Source organism: Tiliqua scincoides, chromosome 9, assembly GCF_035046505.1.
Source record: "Tiliqua scincoides isolate rTilSci1 chromosome 9, rTilSci1.hap2, whole genome shotgun sequence".
NCBI lineage: Eukaryota > Metazoa > Chordata > Lepidosauria > Squamata > Scincidae > Tiliqua > Tiliqua scincoides.
Genome location: NC_089829.1, coordinates 10604750 through 10626785, shown reverse-complemented (window position 1 = coordinate 10626785; position 22036 = coordinate 10604750). Strand labels below are relative to the sequence as shown.

Sequence of the window (22036 nt, the reverse complement as noted above, 5' to 3'; positions counted from 1 at the left end):
TTCTTCTTGGCCGTTGGGGAAGTGCTTACCCACAATGCTGCTCTGCTGAACACAAAACACTGCACTAGAAGGACAGGAAGGCACAGCTAGAAATGAGGAGACAGAACCGGCCCATCAGTGAGGCTGAATGAGGTGGTTGCCTCAGGTGAATTGTTAGGGGCACCCCCATCTCCCGGGATTAAAAAGGAAGAAGGGAATGAGCAGAACAGGAAGTGTGGAGGAAAATACAAGGTACACTAGCCCATTACTCTTCTCTCCTTCATGCTTTTTTCTGCTCCCCCTTGGTTTTTGAATTCAGGGAGCATGAAGAAGAGCAGTGGTGATGCTCCACCTCAGGCACTGGGAGATCTTGGGCCAGCGCTCTTTGGAGACCTGACTCTGGCCAACGAATCTGGATTTCCACCAAAGAGCTGGATATTAGTAGGAGTGGCATCACCCTTCTCGGCCATCTACCCCCATTCACCCTCCTCGGGCATTGCAAGAAGGAACCTCAACTCTGCACCTCAGAGCACCTCAACTCTGTGGGGCTCATTCATAGCACCCCAAAAAACACATTGTTTCCACCCTGACCTCCCCCTCCAAAAAATAATCACCCACGTTCATTAGCAACTTAGCAGGCACTCATTGAGCATCTCCAAGCACTCAAGCAGACTTGCCATGAAGTTGATTTTTGTCGCCCTTACGTTGCTGAGATGGCATCATTGCATTAATGAAGCTTGTGCCTCGTTTGGAACAGGGCTTGGCAATTAATTGACTTGTTACCTAATCCCGTGTGCCCCACAGGATTGTGATTGCTGGCACCCTGGTGGTAAATCAGTTGTTTGCATTTTAAATAAGCAGCCATAGCCAGCCACAGCAATAGGCGTGGAAGACTTGTTCTTGCAATAGAACAATGCAAAGGCTTGTTCCTGCAATGGCAGATTTGTTCCAGGATACCCGTCATTGGAGGGGGGTGTCTGTGTACGTGGTCTGCAATGTCGCAATAATCCTCATGCTCCTTTTGGTTTCTCACCTGCTATGTGGGCACCACGGTTCTGCCAAAGCCCCAGAATTCATTATTAGGTGCAGAATTCAGCTACTGAAGCATTTTAGCTTTTGTTAATTTGAAGGGGGAAAGAGCAAGTTTCTAGCTTTCATTGGGGCAGAAGTTGCTGGTAATATCTCAGAAGCCAGAGCAATGACCAAATCAGGTTTCCAGCTGTTAGGGGTGTGACATTTTGCCCCCATAGAGCCCATCTCCCCATCTCATGACTTTCAGGAGCCAAATAAATGAAACAAATTAGGGCCAAATCCTATCCAATTTCCCAGTGCCGGTGCTGCTGTGCCAATGGGGCATTTGCTGCATCCTGTGGTGGGAAAGCAATCACAGAGGCCTCCTCAAGGTAAGGGAACATTTGTTTCCTTACCTTGGGACTGCATTGCGGCTACACTGGTGCAGGAAATTTGGATAGGACTGGGCCCTTAGTCGTTGCAGAATTGCAGCCATTGAGATCCATCCCCAAGGCCCTGCTTTCTGACCTACCATTAGTAGAGATCCATTTGGAGGAAACAAGGGCTGGGGTCTTCTTGGCAGAAGTCCCATGTCTATGGAACCCCCCAGGTGATCCAATTGGCTCTTTCACTCACTGTTTTTAAAAGAGTCTTCTCCCTGTTGAATTGTGTTTTTGAGCTGCTGGTTTCTGTATTTATTAGCTACTGTGATCTTATCTAAGTTTTTAAAGATCAGATTTTATGACAGTCTTTTGTTGTGAATGCTGTTTCTGCGCTTTGGTTGCAAAGCCACTCTGAGTTTTAATAAAAAGCTAGGTGGAAATTCATTGAGTAAATAACTAATATCCTGCAAATGGGAGGGGGGGGGGAAACATGGATGTTTATTTTACCTGTACAGATTTCAGAATTGAGCCTTTCTTGGGCTCTTTGTTGGACGTGAATCTTAGCAAGGTTACAGTGCATCTGGGAATGTGCCATCAAGCCCTCCTGCCTCCATGCTGCTTAGCTCTGCCCCTGCTATCTGTGAGGAGAGTGTCTGCCTAAAGAGATGAATGCTCTCCCCAAGGAGAGATGATCACTGCCATAGATCGCTGGGGCACCAGCCCATTAAAGGGTCAGCATCTCTGTGGAGAGAGCAAGGGATGGAGCTTGCCATTGGTGGCAAGAGTGGGGCTTGCCAGCGCACTCCCATGTACACTGTATCCCCCGATAGACCTGCAGTTGGGGAGTTGAGGAGAGGCCAAGAGGCAACAGACATGCTTATTGAGCCATCCCTGGATGCTGTGGTTTTTGCAAAGATGGACCTCACCAGTGATGTTGGAATAAGTTCTCATCCCCCCCAAATTAAAATGGAATTGACAGGTGCAGAGAGGGTGCCAAAAGGGTTGGCCTTTATCGCATCCCAGCATGTGTGTTTTGTCTTCTCTCTCTCTCTCTCTCCTTGCAGACGCTCCAGCCTGGTGATAACAACCAAAATCTTCTGGGGAGGAAAGTACGTACCACTTGGCAACCTATGTGCCGTTTGAGCCGGGGTAGCCAGCCAGGCTTCCCTTTCAGAAAAGGAACACTGGCAACTGAAACTGGGTCTTCCCCATCCATTAACCAACTATGTGCAATGTCCTTGGGGGTTTGCTGGCAGGAAGAGAGCCACTGAACATGTACCGAGTGTAGTTCCCTCCCCACCCTTACTCAGCCAGCCTGTGTGCTGGGATGAGAGAGCCACATTTGCTGGGTGACCCAGAAAGAGCTCTACTATCTCTTTTGTTTCATACCCACCTCTGTGCATCAGGAATAATAGTTTATGCTCAATATGTTAATTTTGAGTCTCTCTTGTTTTCAGAGCTGAAACAGAAAGAGGACTCTCGAGAAAGCACATTATAGAAGGTAAGGAGGAAGGGGAAATGCCAGGAAAATCTAGGCCTGTTGCCTGCCTTTCTTACCTGGGGGCAACCAAGGGGTCTCATCTTCCTACTCCCTGCCAGTCCATCTTCTGGATGGATGCCTTAGGCTGCAGTTCCATTCATATTTACTAGGAAGTAAGCCCCATCCATTGAACTCACTGGGACTTCCTTCTGAATAAGCACATGGGGAATTGCACTGTTAGGATGGTTATCGGATTTGCCTCTTAGGGCAACTGTCACCCTCAAGTTACAATTGGCAGACACACACCCCACCCACCCACCCTCGAAATAAATGACAAGACTGAAGCAATAAGGTTGGCCCAACCAGGCTTACTCTTGCTGGTCGTTCATCAGCTAGGGCAGACACATACCACAAAACATGACCCCAACTTGAACTACCATGTCTTCCATTTAAGGGAGTTGGAAATTGGTTTGTTACAACCTCTGTGCCACCAGCAGAAGTCCTCTCTTCAGCACACAGTGGGAATTGTAGTTCAACTTCAGGAATCTGGACAAACTACAATTCCCAGGGCTCTCCAAAGGGAAGCCGTGACAGCTGAAGTGGTCTCAAGCACAGATTGAAGCATGGATCAGCCCTCAGTACTGGTGTTTGCCTCCCTCACTTCCCATTTGAGTCTCTGCCTGAGAAGAGGTCCCAGATGTGTACAGGAAGATGTGCACATGCACCCCCGAGCAGGGGCCCACATCTGCCACTGTTACTATGAGGGCCTGACCATGTGGGCCCCTGGAGGGTGTGAGCCTTTGGGCAGTGCCCAGCGTGGCCAGCCACTGATGCCACTCTGAGCACATATGATTTTTAAGAGGCTCTGCAATGAGAGGGAGAAATTAATCCCTTTAATCTAAATTAAGCATGCTTATCCCATCAGGGCTGATCGAAACATGATAGTCAGGATTTGATGTGGAAGACCTGAGATTAAATAGAACCTCAAATGATGTCAGTTTTGGGTTTGAACCCAAACAATGTTGTCTGTCATTGACTGATGGATTATAGAAGTTACTGAAATGTAGGTTTATAAGCGATGTCAGAAGGGGACCTAGTGCAAGACTCCCCCACCCCCCCGGACATCAGTACAAGTCCCTCAAGAAGAATTTTCCATGCGTACACACCCCAGCTCTTCTGGAACTCTCACCCTGTGCCATAGCCAGCACTGGGCCTGTCAGAAAGGGAGCCACAGAGGGGAGTTGTATGGGGCGGGGAGGCAGAGCCTTGGTGAGTTTGGTGACCCCCACAGGCACTTTGGGAGCAGGAATCCACTCCTCAAGGCAGGGGCATCCCTGACTTTTTTTTTGCTCTCTGCCCTAGGTCTGAAAGCATCATTAGAGCGGCTGCAGTTGGAGTACGTGGACGTGGTTTTCGCGAATCGGCCAGATCCTAACACACCCATGGAAGGTACGTCCGACAGCCTGTGTTGGTTTTCTCTCTCAAAGTTGTCTTTGGCTGGTGGGATTCTTCAGGCTTGCCAGTGTGGCAGGGAAATTGATCTGTGTTTTTCCAGGCTTCTGATCCACATGTCACTCTTCCCCCCCCCCACTCCCTTACAGTTCTGTTTGAGTCACTATTCAAGGTGTGTCCAAAGGAGTCCAGAACAGTGGTTCATGCAGTCTCTTTTGAGGGCAAGTCACCTGTCTTGTATCTCTGCACTGAAAGTGACTGTTTGATTCAGAGTCTGCAGAGTGGGGAGATCACTTCCACAGAGTCAGGATGCTCAACTTTCTCTGAGGGCCAGTCTCTCCACTGAACCTCTGCACATGAAGCATTTGAATAATCCAGTCACGCCCAGCAGTATTACAGCAGAGGCAGCTTGGTGGGCAGAGAGGCCAGAGCAGTGAGTCAAGCAGAGAAACAGTGGGCAGCCTCTTTAGTGGACGAGCCCTTGTGGCTCACAGGGACCTTGGATCGTTTCTTGCATCTACGAAAGACGCTCTTCTTCTTCGTCTAACCAGCAGCAGCACCTCTGGTGTTCTAACAGTGTTCAAGCAGGTGCAGGGAGCTCCGTCTAAAATGGTGAGCCGTGTGGATTTCACAAGGAAGAGTTGCAAGAAGTACACTCTCTCTCAGCTACCTTTCACCCATCAATTTGTCCTACTTAAAACAGTGGTTGTAAACAAAGATGAAATTGGAGGTGGGCGAGGCTGCCTCAAGACCTCCAGGTGCCAAAGGTCACCGATCCCCACCTTTACTTGGCCCTGCACGAGCTGATGCCCCTCCCCTCCTCCTTTTGCTCTCTGCATGGAAAAAGAAGAGAACAAAACAGGGCAGAAGAGTGTTGGGCTAAATCGTCTCTGACATTCAGATCCTCCACTCTCCTCCACACTTCCGCTCTATTTTCCTCTTCCTTTTCCAACCCAGGGCAAGGGGAGAGTACTGCTGGGCAGGGATGAGAGTTCCCCGCCAGCCCATCGTCTGAGGTGATCACCTCAGTTGGTCTCATGGGCGAGATGATCCTGGAGGCTGAAAAATCTCCTCCTAGAAGTCTTGGCCTGGAAGCTGCTGCTTTGTCCTTCGTGTTCAGATTGACCCTCATGCCCTGTACCAAATCAGGCCTCTGTCCCCCAGGAGTCCTTCCAAAAGGGCACCTAAGGTACTACCTAATAGACTGCACAGGTCTACAACAGGAGACATTTCTGAGAAGGAGGCCAGGCTGATCAGAAAATCCACATAGGTCAGGGGGAGAGGCAAGGTCTGGGGGCTGACTTTGACTGTCCCCTTATTCTCTCGAATTGGATGACAGTTCCCTTCAGTGCAGCAAAATCTTGTTGGTGCATGTGTCTCAGTAATGGATTTGTGCATCATCCCTCATCTTGTCTTCTCAAAGGTGTGGGGCAGAGAGAAGTGTCCCCCTTCCGTTGGCTCCATTTGGGGAATAGAACAGGGGAAAAGGAGCAGGCCCTGTAGAGGACATGAAATTACCCACATACAGCAAGTTGCCTGGAGGGGACTAATTTTTGCAGCAAAGGGAAAAATGGACTCAGCTGGCCCCATCTCCCTCTGTCCAAAATCCCTGGTCGGGTGCACAGCGTGGTTTTTTCTCTCCATCTCCATTCCCCCGAGACCTGTATGTATATCCCCCCCCGCCACACTCCCTTTCCTGTCATGCTCTGTGTGTCCATCCCTTTGGATGCTGCAAGCAAGGCCACAACATTGCACCTCTCGCCCTGCGCAGCCCCCACCCCTTCCATCCTGCTTCCTCCCCTAGAGTCATAGTTGCCCTCCTCTCCTGGCCAGGAAAGACAGAAGAGGAGGACTAGCGTTTCAGAGTCTGCCCAAGACTGGCAAAGGAAGAGGTGGGTGGAGCAAAAGAGGAAGTGCAGAGGAGAGTGGGCGGAGACATGCAGGCTGAAGTTGCTTTTGCAAACCAATGACTTACTGATTTATTACCAGTTATTGGTAATAACTGGTCACTTATTTGGCCAGCCGAACCCCAACCAATTGTGTGTGCCGAATCAGCCAGGGATGTTTCTGTTCTGAGGCTAATTTCATGGGGTCCGATGCATGGAGGGAAGGGAGGAGTGCTTCCCCTGTCGTCATCCCCCACCTTGCCAGATGACGTGGAGGGCACAAAACTGCAGCCTTCTTTGATGCCACAGAGGATTTAAGGCTTCTCTAGGGAAGGATCTGGAAACTTGTTGCCGAAAAAAGAAGCCTTCCCTCATGCAAAGAGAGGGCTTTTGGGGAGGAGGGGAAAGGAGTCTTGTTTTCCGCCGAGATCCCTCGAAATTTACCATGCCTTTGGGTAAGCCGGCAGCTGTAAACTCTGGTCTCTCTTAAATCTTTCTTTTATCACCAGGAAACCCATTTAGCTCTTCCAAGTCGCGAACATTCATCATCGAAGGTACACTGTATCTCCCCCCATCTTGGTTCTCTGCATCCGAGTGGCATTTTATGGACCCAGAATCCCCCCCTGCGCTTTGGGCTTGGACTCCCTATTGGCAATCTCATTCCCCTTGACTCGGATGGCAAAAATTCTCCATAAAATGCCCAGAGGAAGCAAAAAAGAAAGAAAAAAAAAAGATTTTTTTACCAAAATCCTTTTGCCCTTTTAGTAACATCTTGCAAGTAAAAAATTGAAAAGCAAAAAACATTTTATTACTTTCCTCTTTCCTTTCATCCCTGATGTCTTCTTTGGAATCCATGTCCTTCCATGTTCTTTTTGTTCTTAAATGCATGTCTCACCCATGCTTGGTCCATGGAGCTCTTTTGCATTTGTTTGAAATTTGTTCACCATACCGTGGTTGCTGGTGGGCTTGGCTCCCCTGTCTTCACACATGCCCTCCTCCTTTTCACACCATGCTTGTGATTTTGGAAAAGCCAGATATTTGGGGTTCAGCTACATCTCTGAAACCCATGACTAAGAGTGCAGGAAATGGCAGGTATCTTTCTCTTTTATTTTCTTTTTCATATTTTTATACCAGCCTCCCTCAAAGGAGATCAGGGAGATGTACAGAGTTCCTTCCTTCCATTTGTCCTCACAACAATCCTGTGAGGTAGAAGAGGCCGAGGGAGAGTGACTGACCCAAGGTCACCAAGGAAGCTTTGTGCTGAGCAGGATTTGAACCTGGATCTTCTAGGTCTCAATCCAATTTCAGAATCATTATGCCATCCTGGCTCTCCCTTTTTGCCGGAAACATCTCTAGGTTGACTGCACAAGTCACCATCCTGACAGAAAAGAACCCCTTCCGGAGCACTGACTCATGCAGGTGTGGGCAGGTGTGCAGGAAAAGCCTGCACAGGAAGTGGTGGTGTCTTTTCACCACAGGTGTCTCCAGGCTGACTGCATGAGTCCCTGTCCTGGGCATGACAGAACACAGACTCATGCAGACGCACATCTCAGGCGCAGGTAATTCTGCTCCATTTCTGCTTCAGGTGTGCTTGGCCCATGTAGGAGTTTGCGGTGCAAAGACAGAGCAGCACTATCTGTTTTATACATAAATATATTTACTCGAGCCTTCAGCCTGAGCCATGAGTGTGAGAATGAGTCAGCGCTCCGATCAAGTGTGAGAATGAGTCAGCACTCTGATCGGCAGCCAGTTCTCTGCCAGAGAGGGGTTTTCCTCACCCAGTTACCTAAGCCAGAGGGGCCAGGGATTGAACTTGGGGCCTTTGACCTGCAAAGCAGGTGCTCTGTCCCTGAGCATAACTGCAGGTTATCCACATTGGCTTCTGAAGATGTCACATGCTGAGGCAGAGAGCACCTCTTTAAAGCCTTAAGCACAGAGAGATCTTCACCTGCCCACACACACACACACACTTGAAGAGTCTCAGTCTGCAAGGCCAGGGTGCTGCAGATCAAACCTAGGAACCTTCTGCTTACAGAGGATGCCCTGGACCTCTGAGCATTGGCCCCCAGAGGAGGCTGAAGGAGGCATGCCCAGAGCTTTCTACTGCTTTGGAGCTCACCGAAGCCTTTAACACAGTGTCTCTTAAACTTACCTAGGTCATGATGTACCTGCAGCCTCTTCTTTCTGGCTCTGCCAGGCATTGTCATCTTGGATCTCGTGAAATCTTGCAAGACCTAAGATGGCAGCACTGAGTCTCACGAGATTTCATAAGATCCAAGATGGCAGTGCCTGGGGGAGCAGATAGGAGGGGCCACCAGGGACTTCCCACAGCGCCCTGTGAGTGTGTCATGGAGCCTGAAGGCATCACTATGCACACTTGGGAACCCGTCCTCTCACAGTTTAATTTTTCTTGGCTCTGGCACGGGGTCTGGGAATAGTACTGCTCCAGGCATCTCTCAAAGGACCTACATTAAGTGTCAGGACGAGGATGTGATTTTTGTCATTCTTTTAACTTCCTGCTTTGCTTCTTGGCATGGACTTTTTTGCTTTGGCTTGAAAGGATCTGGAGGTCTTTTGCATTGCATGTTCCCAGTGGCTGGTGGTGATACCTCAGAGAATTTCAGAAATCAGAAAGGTGCAGGGATAAGCACCGCATGGCATCATAATGTTGAATTAGTTCCAGCATGAACTTTCAGAGCTCCTCCCTCAGACACTTCCAAGCATAGCTTTCTGACCTTAAGGGCTAGAAACTTGATTTTTTTTTCCCCTAACCAAAACCGTTTTCAGGACCCCAAATTCTCTATCCAGGCCCAGCTTCCACTTTCAAAGAGCACAGCTAGGAATGCTCACAGCTGCAAGTGTAGACTGGCACAACTTTGGCAAGAAATAGACTTCCAGTTAATATGTAAGAAAGTAGAATCATAGAGTTGGAAGGTACCCACAAGATCATCTAGGCAGGCCGTGCTCCAGAATGCCTTGCAAGGACCAGCAAGGCAGGAAGGGAGGTAGCTAGTTGGCTGTGAAAGCCCATAAAATAGCTAGTTTTTGGTCATCAATTCATCTATGAACCAGTGACTGAAAACCAGCACAGTAAAAAAGCTGAAACATAATGTGGACAGTGATCAATCACCCAGAATTTCTCAGCACACTTCTGGTGCAAAACAGTGCAAAGGCAGAGTCTTCTGTTCCTCAAACAGATAAAAAGAGAAAACACTGTGATGAATACATGAAGTCTAGGAGGAGATGAGGGCCTGTATAATTACAAACGTTTTGCTAATATGAAGGGTACAATTGATGGAAATGGGCTGCCAGGGAATATGCAAGTGAAAAAGGTTGGGAACCACTGCAGGAGATCCATGAATCAAATCCACCTTTAAGGTGGACATGAGGAAAACCATGAATCAAAGACACTTTTAGGGTGTCTGGTGTGTTAAGCCAGAAGCTCTACATACAACATACAACCCATAACTGAGAGTGTGCAATTCAATTCACAGCAGAGAGATGAGATATTTGCAACCCTTTTTACTCAGAAGTAGACCCACTGCTTTCCAAGGGTGTTCTTCCATGGGTGTCCATGGTGCACTGAATTGTAGCCTGGGAAGGAGGGTCCCATCCTGGTGTTTCCAAAAACAGACCTGCTTTGCAAGCATTTGCCAAGCAGAACCAGGCTGCAGCAGAAGGAAGGAGAAGAAAAGGTTAACTTTGGCTGGAATGTCCCTGGAAAGCAACTGTAGCAACTAAGGAGGTGTCTGCCTGAGCTGAGCAACAGCTCAGAGTGGAAAGGCTCTGCCCTCTGATTGACCCGGAGATCAGGCGAAGTGAGAATTGGAGCTGGATTACTTGGCAAAAATTTCACGTACTATACATGAGTATCTACGGTAATTGTAAAATAAATGAATTAAAAATAGGTCTGATCACATTACAGAGGGGATGAGCAAAATTTCTCCAAAAGACTCTAGGGCGGTGATTCTCAAACTGTGGGTGGGAACGTTTCACGTTCCACTCAGAGAGGCAGTTGAGAACAAATTTGTTCCATATAACATAAGAAGAACCCTGTGGGATCAGGCTAAGGGCCACCCATCTCGTCTAGCTTTCTGCATCTCCCAGTGTCCCACCAGATGCCTCCGGGGAGCACTCAAGACCACAGGATACCCATAGCCTGTTGTCATTCCCTTGCACCTGGCCTTCAGAGATGTAATCGAGGTGTTTAGGGGTTCTGTAGGTGGTCTTGTGTGAAAATCTGTTAGGACACAATTTTCTTTGCCACAAAAACCTGAAGGAGTCAGGTTGGTCCTTTTGGGGAGAAAAAAACTCTAAAATTCAAAAGGAGATAATGCCTTTATTAGGACCAAATGAAATATCACAAAGTTTGTGTCCGGGTCCCGGCTGGGCACTCAGCTGACCGGAGGCACCCCGGGGGCAGCGATTCCCCTCCTGGCTGGCAGCCACTTTTGACCAATCCACAGGGCCCTGCCACAGGGCCCACAGCCTGGAGAGCTTGAACATGGTGAAACCGCTTTGGCTGTTTCCAAGGCTTTGGAAGACGGAGGTGACATGGGCAGAGTACAAAGAGGAGTAGAGGCACTGAGGGAGCAAGGGGGAGTAGGGGGGTACAATCCCGCAACAGACCTTCTCATACTAGGGAGGGAGGAAGGGTCAGGTCGAGAGGGGAGCAGCAAACCATTTATAAGGCAGGAGCAGGCCAGGGATGAAAGTTAGTGGTGGTGAAGAGGCTGGCTGGTGAGGAAGCTGGCTGGCCTGTGAGCCTACAAGGAGCCACGAATAGGGAGAAGGATAAGGGTGAAGCCACTCCTTTCCCCCATAGCCTGCAAAGGGGGAGCCTGACCCCCTTTGCCTGACAGCCATGACCCATCATGGGCCCCATTGAGCATGACACCCCTGGGGTGGCAAGCACCCCACCTGAGGCCAGACAGTATGAAAGCCCGCTTTTGAGTTATACGGATTAAAGGGGTGGGGGTGGAGAGGCATAGTGGAACGTGATGCAAGGTTTCCTCACCCTCTCTAGCTAAGGGTGCTTCCACATCATGCGCCTTAGTCTAGGATAGTCACAGATAGGTCAGCTAATCTAGGATAGGTCCGTCTGCTGTGTCCTCTCCATCCCATGCCATCCATTATGACCTAGAAGGAACGTTGCACCCCCATGTGCCCGTGAGTGGAATAGCAGCGATGGGCTGGCACCACAAGGGGATCACCCATAAGTGCCATTGTTTGGTTGAGCATGCATGTAAAACATTTAGGCTTTTGCCAACTGCAGAGTTGGATGGGCTTGTCTGTCATGCTCGACTTTTATTGAGAGGTGGGCCAGAAACAGAGCTAGGGGCATAGAGGTAGCAGCCCAGAGTCTTCCGTTAACCAAAAAAGCTGCCTCTTCTGTGGGCAGTGGCGGCTCTCCTAGAATGCACCAGAAACTGGAAGGCCAGTAGCATTTCTAGGGCTGCAGTCGCTGCTTGTGTTACAAACACCTTTTTCTGATAAGGAAATTCCACATCTTTGGGCTACCCATCTCCCTAAGTCTTGGGGGGGGGGGGGAAGAGGAATTGCACAAAATGAGGGGGACTTTTGATTCTTTTTCTAAGCTCCCCAGTGCCAAAAACGGTCAGAAGTGCCAGCCCTCCTTACGACACCCCAATTCCCATCCCAAGAGTCACTGCCCGAGCCCCCCACCCCATTCTTGCCTGCTGTGCTCCATTTCTGCCCCCATTGGGAGCACATCCTCCAACAGGTGACCTTCTTATAACAAATACACCCCAGCAGCTCCCCAGTGCGTTTGTGTGCACACATGGGTTCGAGACCAGATGCCTGCATCTCCTGTTCAGAGGCTTGGTTTTGGGCATCTCAGGAAAGGGAGCCAAATCATGACAGCTCTTGCATAGTTAAGTGAGCCCATAAATTTTTGCCATCCTTGTTTCTGTGGCAGGGGGCAGACGTAGGTGGGTCACAATGTGTGCCAGTGCAATAGGGAATGGGTGCAAAAATGTTAGAAGTGGTCTTTTCCTTGTCACGACAAGGGCTTGAAGATGTGCGTGGTCCCCCTCCCCCATAAAAACCATTCTCGTGCCAAAATAAGTTCAGAGGGTTACATGCTTCCAGACCATGATAGCTAGATAGAACCACCATCTCCAGGTGCAGTTTACTGGAAGAAGCCATGGAAAGGCTTAGTAATAATAATAATAATACAGGTATTTATATACCGCCTTTCTTGGTTTTTATTCAAGACTTTATTCAAGGCGGTTTACATAGGCAGGCTTATTAAATCTCTGTAGGGATTTTTACAGTTGAAAGAAGGTTCTATCTTACAAGAACCACAACATTCAGATGTTTCTTTCTGATCTGGTTTCACATTCTGGCCTCCATCCTCCCACGCTCAGAGCAGATGGAATAACTCGGCTCAGCTTGTCAGCTGCTTCAAGGTCGCACGATGCCGGTGGCCTCGAACTGGCGACCTTGTGGATGTTATCTTCAGGCAGACGGAGGCTCTACCCTCTAGACCAGACTTCCTGCCCCGATATTTGAGTTCCCTGCTTCTTTTCTTTGCCACACACAAGGCTATTATTTCTTCTCCTTCCCGTCCCCCCGTTGCCAACTGTGAACTGGTGCAACTCTCTTATGCTGGCCAGTCTTGGAAACAGGAGCCTGTGTTCTGATCCAGTATGACTGCTTTTTATTATTAATTTCTCATGTTCTCAGAAGACAAAGAAAAACCCCAAGTTTTTATTTGCATAATGTCCAGTTGACCTATGGAACTCGTGTCCTCAAGATAGCGTGATGACCATTTGGCAGAGGGCAGGAGAGCAGACCTCGTGGCAGCTTGGTAGACCTGAAAACAAGTGCTATAGTGGAAACTTTCAGAGGCAGGATACCTTTTGATTTTGTAGTTCCTGATTGGACTGATGGTTGGCCATACAGTGTGGCTATTGTGCCAGGCTTATGGGACCTCCAGTGGTGGGCAGAGACTCCCACTTGAGATGTGAGGTTGGCTACCCAAGCATGTACCCCTCTTGTCCCAGCATCTCAATGCCCTGCCACTCTCCCACCCCCTAGAAAAAGAAGAGGGGAGCAGAGCAGAAGTGGGCCGCCCCTGCACTGGCCATCTCCAGGCCGTCGTTGGCATCTCACCAGTCAGCCCTTCTGTCATGTCTCCTCATCCAGCCGCCAAGCCCTCATCCTTCCATCCTTGTCTGTCTGTGTCATTCTTTGTTTGTTTTGTCTGCTGGTTCCTTTCCTCCCCCTCCCGTTCAGAAAGGTTCACACAAGCGCGCGCACAGAGGCAGACCATCCCCCTGGAGCTCCAGTTCGGTGTTTTTTTGCTCTCCGAAAAGCTGCCCTGCCCGGCTCCTTCCTCCACCTTTTTGGGGCCTGGAGCAACACGCTGCTTGCAAGATGTCTGAATTAGATGCTCCCCCCTCCTTTTCCTTTTAGTTTTGTTTTTTGGTGTCGTGGACTTGATTCGACCGGACAGCCTGGCCCATCGCTCTGGGGTCTGACACGTCTCTCTTTCTCTCTCTCTCTCTCTTTTCCATAGAGACAGTGCGGGCAATGACCCACGTCATCAACCAAGGGATGGCCATGTATTGGGGGACCTCCCGCTGGAGCTCCATGGAAATTATGGTACCGTGGGCAGGGGCTGCGGGGAAAATTGGCTGTCACGCTCTCTCACGCATTTACACGCCTTTTGACTAGTTACATGCACCGGGCATTCATTAACGCAGGGGTGCCCAAACCCCGGCCCTGGGGCCACTTGTGGCCCTCAAGGCCTCTCAATGCGACCCTCAGGGAGCCCCCAGTCTCCAATGAGCCTCTGGCCCTCCGGTGATTTGTTGGAGCACACACTGGCCCGACGCAACTGCTCTCAGCGTGAGGGCGACTGTTCGACCTCTCGCATAAGCTGTGGGATGAAGGGCTCCCTCCACTGCTTGTTGTTTCACGTCTGTGATGCAGCAGCGGCAACAAAGGAAAGGCCAACCTTGCTTTGTGCAAGGCCTTTTATAGGCCCTGAGCTATTGAAAGACCTTCATTCATGTAAGTTCATCTTTAATATATTCATTTATGTAAACTTATGTGAATTTGTTCAAATTTTAAATGTAAATTAATTCTTTTTTTCCCCTGGCCCCCAACACAGTGTCAGAGAGGCAATGCGGCCCTCCTGCCAAAAACTTTGGACACCCCTGCATTAACGCGTTGTCCAGGAAATTGCCTACCATGGCCTCCCTCTAAAGCCATTTTCAACCACTGTGCCGTGGCACACTGGTGTGCTGCAAATGGTCCCCAGGTGTACCGGGGGAATTTGGGAGAGGGTCATTTATCAATAGGACCATTCGGGGATGTGAGCCCCCGCTGACATCACAGTGTGCCTTGTCAATTGTCAAAAAGCTGATGGTGTGCCTTGACCATTTTAGTGCCTTGCCAGTGTGCCGAGAGATGAAAAAGGTTGAAAATCACTGCTCTAAAGGCACATGCAACACAGTGGAAATCAAGATGACCCAGAGGAACTCACCGACACTAGGTTCCCCTAGAGGGGTTGTCAGCAAGATATCTAAGGCACGATCCTAACCAGCTTTTCAGCACTGATATAGCTGTGCCAATGTGGTGTGCCCTGCATTCTGCAGTGGGAGGCATTCAAGGGGGCCTCCTCAAGGTAAGGGTATGTTTGTTACTTTACCTTGGAGCTGCATTGTGGCTAGGCCAGCGCTAGAAAGTTGGTTAGGATTGTGCCTTAAGCGGTTTGCAAACTGACGACCATTGCCTAAGCTCAGTGCAAAGCTCGCAGTTGTATTTTTGTTCAGTGAGCCATCCCTCAACCTGTGAATATATTATTTTTTTCATCTTTTATTAGTGAATAATAACCCAAAAAATTAAAAAATGCAAAACGTAAATGAATTACTTAAAAGCTCCAAGAGTATTAGTAAAGAATCAGCAATCTATACTATAAAAATTCTGAGCATAAACGTTCTATGCATAGATCTCCAAAAATAAAGGCTTCCAATTATCCAGAAAATTCTGTTCATACATAGGGGGTTGTCTAAGCCATACCCTCACCTGAGGGTGGTGGAGAGGGAGGTGGAGGGTGCTGGCTTGCCCTGCAGAAGGGAGGAATTTTGGACTAACCAGGATGACGGCTGCCCCAGGAAAGTAGCAGGGCAGATGGGTGAAGCTTCAAACCCTCTTATGGTTGGGACAGCCCCTTCCCCATTCTAGGACCTTGGAGAGGTGCTGCCTCGGATTAAATCTTTTTGGAATGAAAGATCCCACACACACCTCGCCATCCTTCCAGATCCCCCAATTCATTTATTTGCTCTTTGGACCATTTCCTAGAGTCCTGGTGTTGCAGGCTGGAACATGGTGCTGTGGCCGGAGCAAGGGGGCCCCTTTCACCCTCCTACCCTAACCCTGCTCTTGATGGCTCCAGGGGGAGCTCCCCACCTGACAGTTGCCCTGGGAGCAAAGCTACCTGTGATGCCCAAAGACCAGAGTTTTGATACTGGGTGCTCTGGTTGAAAAGATCCCAGACCACGGCCTGACCCCTTGGAAGACGGCTGCTCCAAGGAGAGAGAGTGCTCTAATTATCTGACTCAAGAGGAGAGGGCTGCCTTTTTGCCTTTTGCTTTCCCAGTGTTCAGCTATCTCGTTCCTGACAGGCATCCATTGGGAAGACCTCTCTTCCCCCCCCCCCCACAGGATGTCTGTTTCTACCATCTGTTCTGCCTCTCCTCGTTGCATCTCTGACGCTGCACGGAATCCCCTCCAGATTCCTCTGCCCCCGTTTTAGAGGTTGGGAACCTGCCAAGGAAGCTACCTAGATGGGCTCAAAGATGCGCAGTTGCTGTCTGTAGTGACTTAGCGATGAGAGAACCCAAACGTAGCATGTTGTCAGGAACTGTGTGGCCCAGCCCAACCCCCAAGGCCTCTCAAGAGGTGTCCCCCTCCCATGCAAATGCCTTGATGCTCCAAACGATGCCCCTCCCTTACCCAGAGGCCATTGGAATGAAGAGGAAATGTAGAGGAAAGGAGAGTTGAGGACTCCAAAAGGAAGGGAGGTCGGAGCAAAGCAGGAAGTGTGGAAGCTGGTGACTCTCTAGCCCCCCACTCTCTTTGCCTCCACACTTCTTGTTCCTCTCCGTCCCCCTCTTCCCTTTCCAAACCAGAGAGTGGGAGGTGTAACAGCAGCTGCACCGGTTTTAGCCCTGGGGGAGGAGGTGTTAACCATGCCACTGTGGGCCGAAGAGCAACGCCGGCCTCCCTGTGGCGCTGCAGATGGTTCCTCTGACTTTGTCTCTCCCCCCCCCCCCTCCACAGGAAGCCTACTCGGTGGCACGGCAGTTTAATCTCATCCCCCCTATCTGCGAGCAAGCCGAGTACCACGTCTTTCAGAGGGAAAAAGTAGAGGTGCAACTGCCTGAGCTTTTCCACAAGATTGGTGAGTGCTTTGCACGTTGCACCTGGCGCCCTAATTTGTTTTCTACGTGTTGGAACAGATACTGTGTCGGGGAGGAAGGAATGTGCTCCATTTTTCCATCAGATGGAGCTCTTTGGTCCAATATTGACTCCTGAATACCAGCTCATTGACTCAGAGGAGGCATTTTCAGATGAAAGCAGCATTTCCTTCCCCAGCAGGAATGCCTCTTCTTGAGCAGGAATGCATCTTCCAAGATGGCCCCATTCCCTGCATGGGCGGGGGAGGGGGGAGGTGAGAGATGTCTTGAAGAAAAAGCATACACCTGTGCACCATCTTAGGAAAGTATCACAGTAGGCATGGTCTTAAAGGCTTTCCCTCCTGTTTGAGATTGGGGCATGTGGATCACATTGCACCGATATGTCACTCACTGCTGATGCTGGCTTCCCAGTGCAGGGAAGGGATGAGGGTCCAGCATTCTTTCCCTGGTGCCACTGTTGTGACCCGGGTCAGCACTATCCCAGACTGCTTTCAAGCATAAAAATATCTATCCACCATCACCCCACCCAGCCAAAAGCAGAGACACTTCCACTAATCGTTTTCCATTAACCTTCCCTGCTGCTGGCAGGAAAGGGGATTAGAACACACTTAGAGCATTAACTATCATTCATGCCAGTAACAGAAGGAAAGGAGGGGCTGGACATGGCGACCTGTGGTCAGAATATTTAATCCTGAGCAAGCAGTGGTTGAACTTTTGCCTCTTCCCACTCCCCCCGTCACTCAGCATCCCCTGCTTGTCTTCATGTCTTTGGAGTTGGCTGGTAAAATTTTTGTTCACCCCGGGCCCATCCAAGACCTCTCAGGTAAGGTGGCATGCCAATTATTTTCCATTCCCCCCATTCGTTGGTACACCAGCTTCCCCCACCCCATTCTTCCTTTCTGAATCCAGGGGCAGGAGAACAAGTGATGTTGGAAACCAAGTGTGCCTCTTCCAGTCAACTACCTAAGGTAGTTATCTTAGTTGGCCACAAGGGCGGGTCGACCTGAGTGAGAAATGAATCCAAGACCATCTCATCCCTAGTGTAGCCTGATTGCTAAAAGGTATAATTCCTTTCTGGATTAAAACTGAAGGTGCTCCTTCACTCTTGTGCACTCCCTTGCGCACAGATTCCTTTGGGTGACTGGAAGATGAAGAGCTACCCCCTTGTGTTCCTGAGTGAGTCAGCTTCTGGGTGCTTTCTCATCAAAAGAGGCAAGCCCAGAACAGTGACTCATTTAGGCTTCCATCCTATGCATGCTTAACTGGGAGTAAATCCCACTTAGCTCAATGGAATTTGCTTCTGAATAGACACTCATAGGATGGCACTGTTAGAGAAGCAATGACAATCTCTGCTGGTGATGCTGTGAGAGGAGGAGGAGGAAGGAGGATGCAGAATGAAGTGAAGGCTGTCACCCCACCAACCCTGGCGTTGGGTTTGGAACAAAATCTGGGGATGTTGTGGCTCTGGGACTCAACCAAATCTTAAACAGAGGGAGGGGTCAAGACTGCACTGCATGATCAACTGCTCCTGTGGTCTCATCCTGGAAGGCTGCTAGTTGGGTTCTCCAGTGCTCAGGAATGGCAAGGATGGGGGGATCGCACTTTGCTTCTGACAGACAATATGGAGTAGTGGTTAGAGCACTGGGCTTAGACCAGGAAGGTCCACTCAGTCCCAACGCTTAGTGGGTGACTGGACCAGTTGCTACCTCCAAGCCTGACGTGCCTTGTGGGGTTGCTGTGAGGATAACATGAAGGCGGGAGGGGGTCAAAACATGCAAACCGCATGGAGGAAAATCAGTGAAGATTAAATCACTGAATAAGGCAGCACCTGGAAGGGAATAACCACTTATATATGTTCTGCTTTATTGTATAATTAAATGCTGAAGGCATACAAGAGAGGAGACTTTTAGTCTTGCTGAGAATGTTGTCCCCCTGCCAAATGAAATCTCACACCCACCTACTCTGTCCATGGGAAGGGGATAGCTCAGGGGTCAGCTCCATGTAGGAGACCCTGTCTCCATGTAGGAGACATGTCTCCATGTAGGAGACCCTGCTCTGCCTGAAGCCCTGGAGAGCTGTTGCCTGTCAGAGTCAGACAATGCTGAGCTGGAGAGACCAAGGGTCAGGCTCAGGTATGAGGCAGCTTCCGATGCGATCCACACAGTGATGCCTCCGGTTCTTCCCTTGAAACGTTGTCGCTTTCTCCCCATGTCATTACTGCAGGTTGGGAACGAGGATGGAGGAAGATATATGCCCTCCTGGACTCATTCACAAGAATGGCCACAACCTTGTTGTAAACAGAAGGTCTTTCCTCTCCCTATTACCTCAACGCTTCTCTTTTCTCTTCCCAGGTGTGGGCGCCATGACGTGGTCCCCATTAGCCTGTGGAATTGTGTCGGGGAAATACGACGGGGGGATCCCACCCTACTCCCGAGCATCACTAAAAGTGAGTGGGGAGCGGGACTCATTCTTTGCAGTTCGAACGGGGTTGGAAGCGGTTCAGAGTCCATCGCGTAGCTGAGCCCCGTATCGCTGTCTCCTCTCTCCCTGCTCCTCAATCTTCAGGGTTACCAGTGGCTGAAAGACAAAATCCTGAGCGAGGAAGGGAGGCGGCAACAAGCCAAGCTGAAGGAGCTGCAGGCCATCGCGGAGCGGCTGGGCTGCACCCTACCCCAGCTCGCCATCGGTAAGTGGAAATGGTTTCACCCCTGACTTTTCTCCTTGGAGGAGTCTGTGCCCTCCTCCCACTGCCTCTTAAGAATAGAGTTCCTCTGCTCATGTTCTGGCTTCCCCCCCCCAGCCTGGTGTTTGAGGAACGAAGGGGTCAGCTCAGTTCTGCTGGGGGCTTCCAATGCGGACCAGCTAATGGAAAATATTGGAGCAATACAGGTGAGCCTCCCTCCCCGTCCCAGTTTTGACCATTGTGATGTTTTCTGGTCTTGTGCGGAAACAAAGTGTTCTTCAGGACTGTCTTCAGGCCCCCAGCCAGAGGTCTCCAGGAACGGCATGAACAGGGCACTGTGACAAATTGCCCCTCCCCTTTACCAAATGCTCTGTCAAACCCAGAAATTTGGAGGAACCCAAAGTGCAAAGTACCAAAAGCCTGTGAATAGATCACCAGACTTAGAGCAGGAGGGTGCAAGTTCAGATCCCCCTGTGAGTGCAAAGCTCACATGGGTGGGAAGGCTGGCCCATCCACTACTAGACAATCACCGCAGGCAACTCTTCCTCCTCCTCCCTGGAATAGAGCGAAAGAGGAAGAGAGGAGAATGGTGACCTAAAGTGTCTGCCCTTCTAGCCTGCCACTCTCCTCCCTCTGTTCCTATCCAAGTCCAGGGAGTGGGAGGAGGAATGGCTGTGTCTGGTGCACTGATAGGTAGGGGGGTCCACGTTTCAGCTTGAAACTGCGTGCTAATGTTTGTATCCACCTGCGATCAGACTAACATTTCCCAGCACCTGAGATAGAACTCCAGATGCTGTTCCTTACACAGCCTGTCACCTTAGGGACAGCCACTGTCCCTTCTGAAATGCTGATTTTACAGCTAGACCGTATTACCTGATGTCGCAGGACCAGAAACCTTTGTCTCTGTTCAAGCCGGAACAAACAGGATCAAATTTCCTGATCCATTCAAGTTCTGCCGTTTCTCCCAGGAGAAATCACCATCTTAACTTGGAGTTCCTTTTTGTTCTCTTTCTCTTCTCCATCTTTCTGTCCAACAGGTTCTTCCGAAACTATCCTCTTCTATTATCCATGAGATTGATAGTATTTTGGGTAATAAACCCTACAGCAAAAAAGACTACCGGTCCTAATCGAGAATCCCGTCCGCCTGGACTTGTCCTCCTCAACTCCTAGCCTTTTCCCGTTCGCTTGCTTAAAGCTATATCGAAGCCAAGTCGAGAGTCTGGTGCGCAGCCAAGAATTACTACCACACGTCCGAAGACGTTCAAGAGAAACCGTTTTTCAATCGTCGCGAGACTGCGTAGGCTTCTTAACTTTTAATTTTTATTTTATTACTTAGTTTTTTCTTCTTTTTTTAAGAAATGCTGCAGGTTGGGAAAGGGCATGTGGAAGGTTAGGTCGATCTTGGCGACATGCTTCTCTCTTTCCGGAAGGGAGAAGCAATCCTTCCTTTTCTGTTTTCCGTTGCGGTGCTGGTTCTTTAATTCCAACCAACAACTCGTACGCACAGAGAGTGCCGCGGGGCCTGGAGTCATCCAAGTTGTCTTCCAGTGGCTCGACCAGCCAGAGCTGGCACTGATTTTTAATTTTCTTTCCTTTTAATTTTCTGATGGGCAGAGTTAAGGTGACGGTTAAATACACTGTCCATGTTTATAGGAGCTTGGCTAGAAGAGCTTCGAGGAATGTGCCTTGGCCGCCCTCCTAGGCGTGTTAGAAGCCGCTTTTTGGGACGTTCGCATGTGTCCTTCCCAACCATCTCCTCTTCTCTGATTTCTGTTTCTTGTTTTCTTTAAGTTTGCAAATGAGACAGATTCCAAGTGAATCGGTGGAGCCGCTGGGGAGGAGTGGCGGAAAGTTGCTCCCCACCCCGGACTCTATACGAGGTCCCGTGGACCATGCGTCGTGGGGCATCCTGTAGACCTGTCAGCAAAAGCCATTGCTCTTTCTGTAGTTTTGGGGGTGGGGGAGGCCTTCTCATCCATTGAGATGAGATCAGCAGCCGCCGGAAGCTGTAGTTCAGCTGCCCTCGCTGTTCGGCAGGGGGCCCGTGACCAGTGCTGGGGAGGCGCGAGATATTTTGGCCGTGCATCAGAGCAATGCTGGTCAGAAAGAAGGGAGCCCCTCAGTATGACTCACCCTATCATTCTTTCTCAATCAGTCCTCAGTCTCCCAACAGTGACATTCCCACTCAGCCCAGACAAGAACCCCCTGTCCATGTCGGGGCTGGCTGGGGTCCTCCTGTCAGGCCCAACCCATTTGTGGCCTTTGCGCTTTTCAGAACAGCTCAGAATCAAGCGGCCAGGTTGACACCCTTTGCAGCTCTCTTGCAAAAGACAGGCGGGGAGGAGGAATTCCAGGGAGAGCCAACATTTGCCCTTTTCCCTGAACCTCGAGGTGCGTGTGTCCCCATCAGCCCCCCTTCCAAGAATCGGCTCCGGCCCGATTCACAATGGAAAAGCAAACCTCTTCTGTCCCACGCTGCGCCAGTAACGTCCTGATGGAGGGCCCTGTGGGCAGATAATGGCATGAATGTCCCCCTAGTCCTCCTCCCAGGAAAGCAGCGCCACAGGGGTAAGGAGCCCAACATGTCAAACTTCTTGTCCAGTCTTGCCACCTCTGGAACAAAGTGGGACAAAACAGCCACCGAGCACAGTGTGTCTCCTTCGCTGATTCAGCCACCCTGTGTGAATCGTGCCTTAGCAGGATACTGGACT

At 50.0% G+C, this 22036-nt stretch overlaps 1 protein-coding gene across 6 annotated transcripts in view; it reads left to right on the top strand.

Moving 5' to 3' along the window:
• KCNAB2 (potassium voltage-gated channel subfamily A regulatory beta subunit 2) overlaps nt 1-20535 on the top strand; it is a 71185-nt gene extending 50650 nt beyond the window's left edge. For 4 of the 6 annotated variants that reach the window (XM_066636877.1, XM_066636875.1, XM_066636873.1 and 1 more), the window contains 9 exons: nt 2438-2482; nt 2831-2874; nt 4216-4302; nt 13735-13820; nt 16506-16626; nt 18994-19088; nt 19208-19328; nt 19443-19531; nt 20363-20535. In XM_066636877.1, coding sequence (XP_066492974.1) covers nt 2438-2482; nt 2831-2874; nt 4216-4302; nt 13735-13820; nt 16506-16626; nt 18994-19088; nt 19208-19328; nt 19443-19531; nt 20363-20452 — 778 coding nt within the window. In that variant the 3' untranslated portion in view covers nt 20453-20535. Of the gene's footprint in view, nt 1-2437; nt 2483-2830; nt 2875-4215; nt 4303-6700; nt 6746-13734; nt 13821-16505; nt 16627-18993; nt 19089-19207; nt 19329-19442; nt 19532-20362 lie in introns of all 6 variants that reach the window. The other 2 variants (XM_066636872.1, XM_066636876.1) reach the window with 2 other exon arrangements.
• The last annotated feature ends 1501 nt before the right edge of the window (nt 20536-22036 follow it).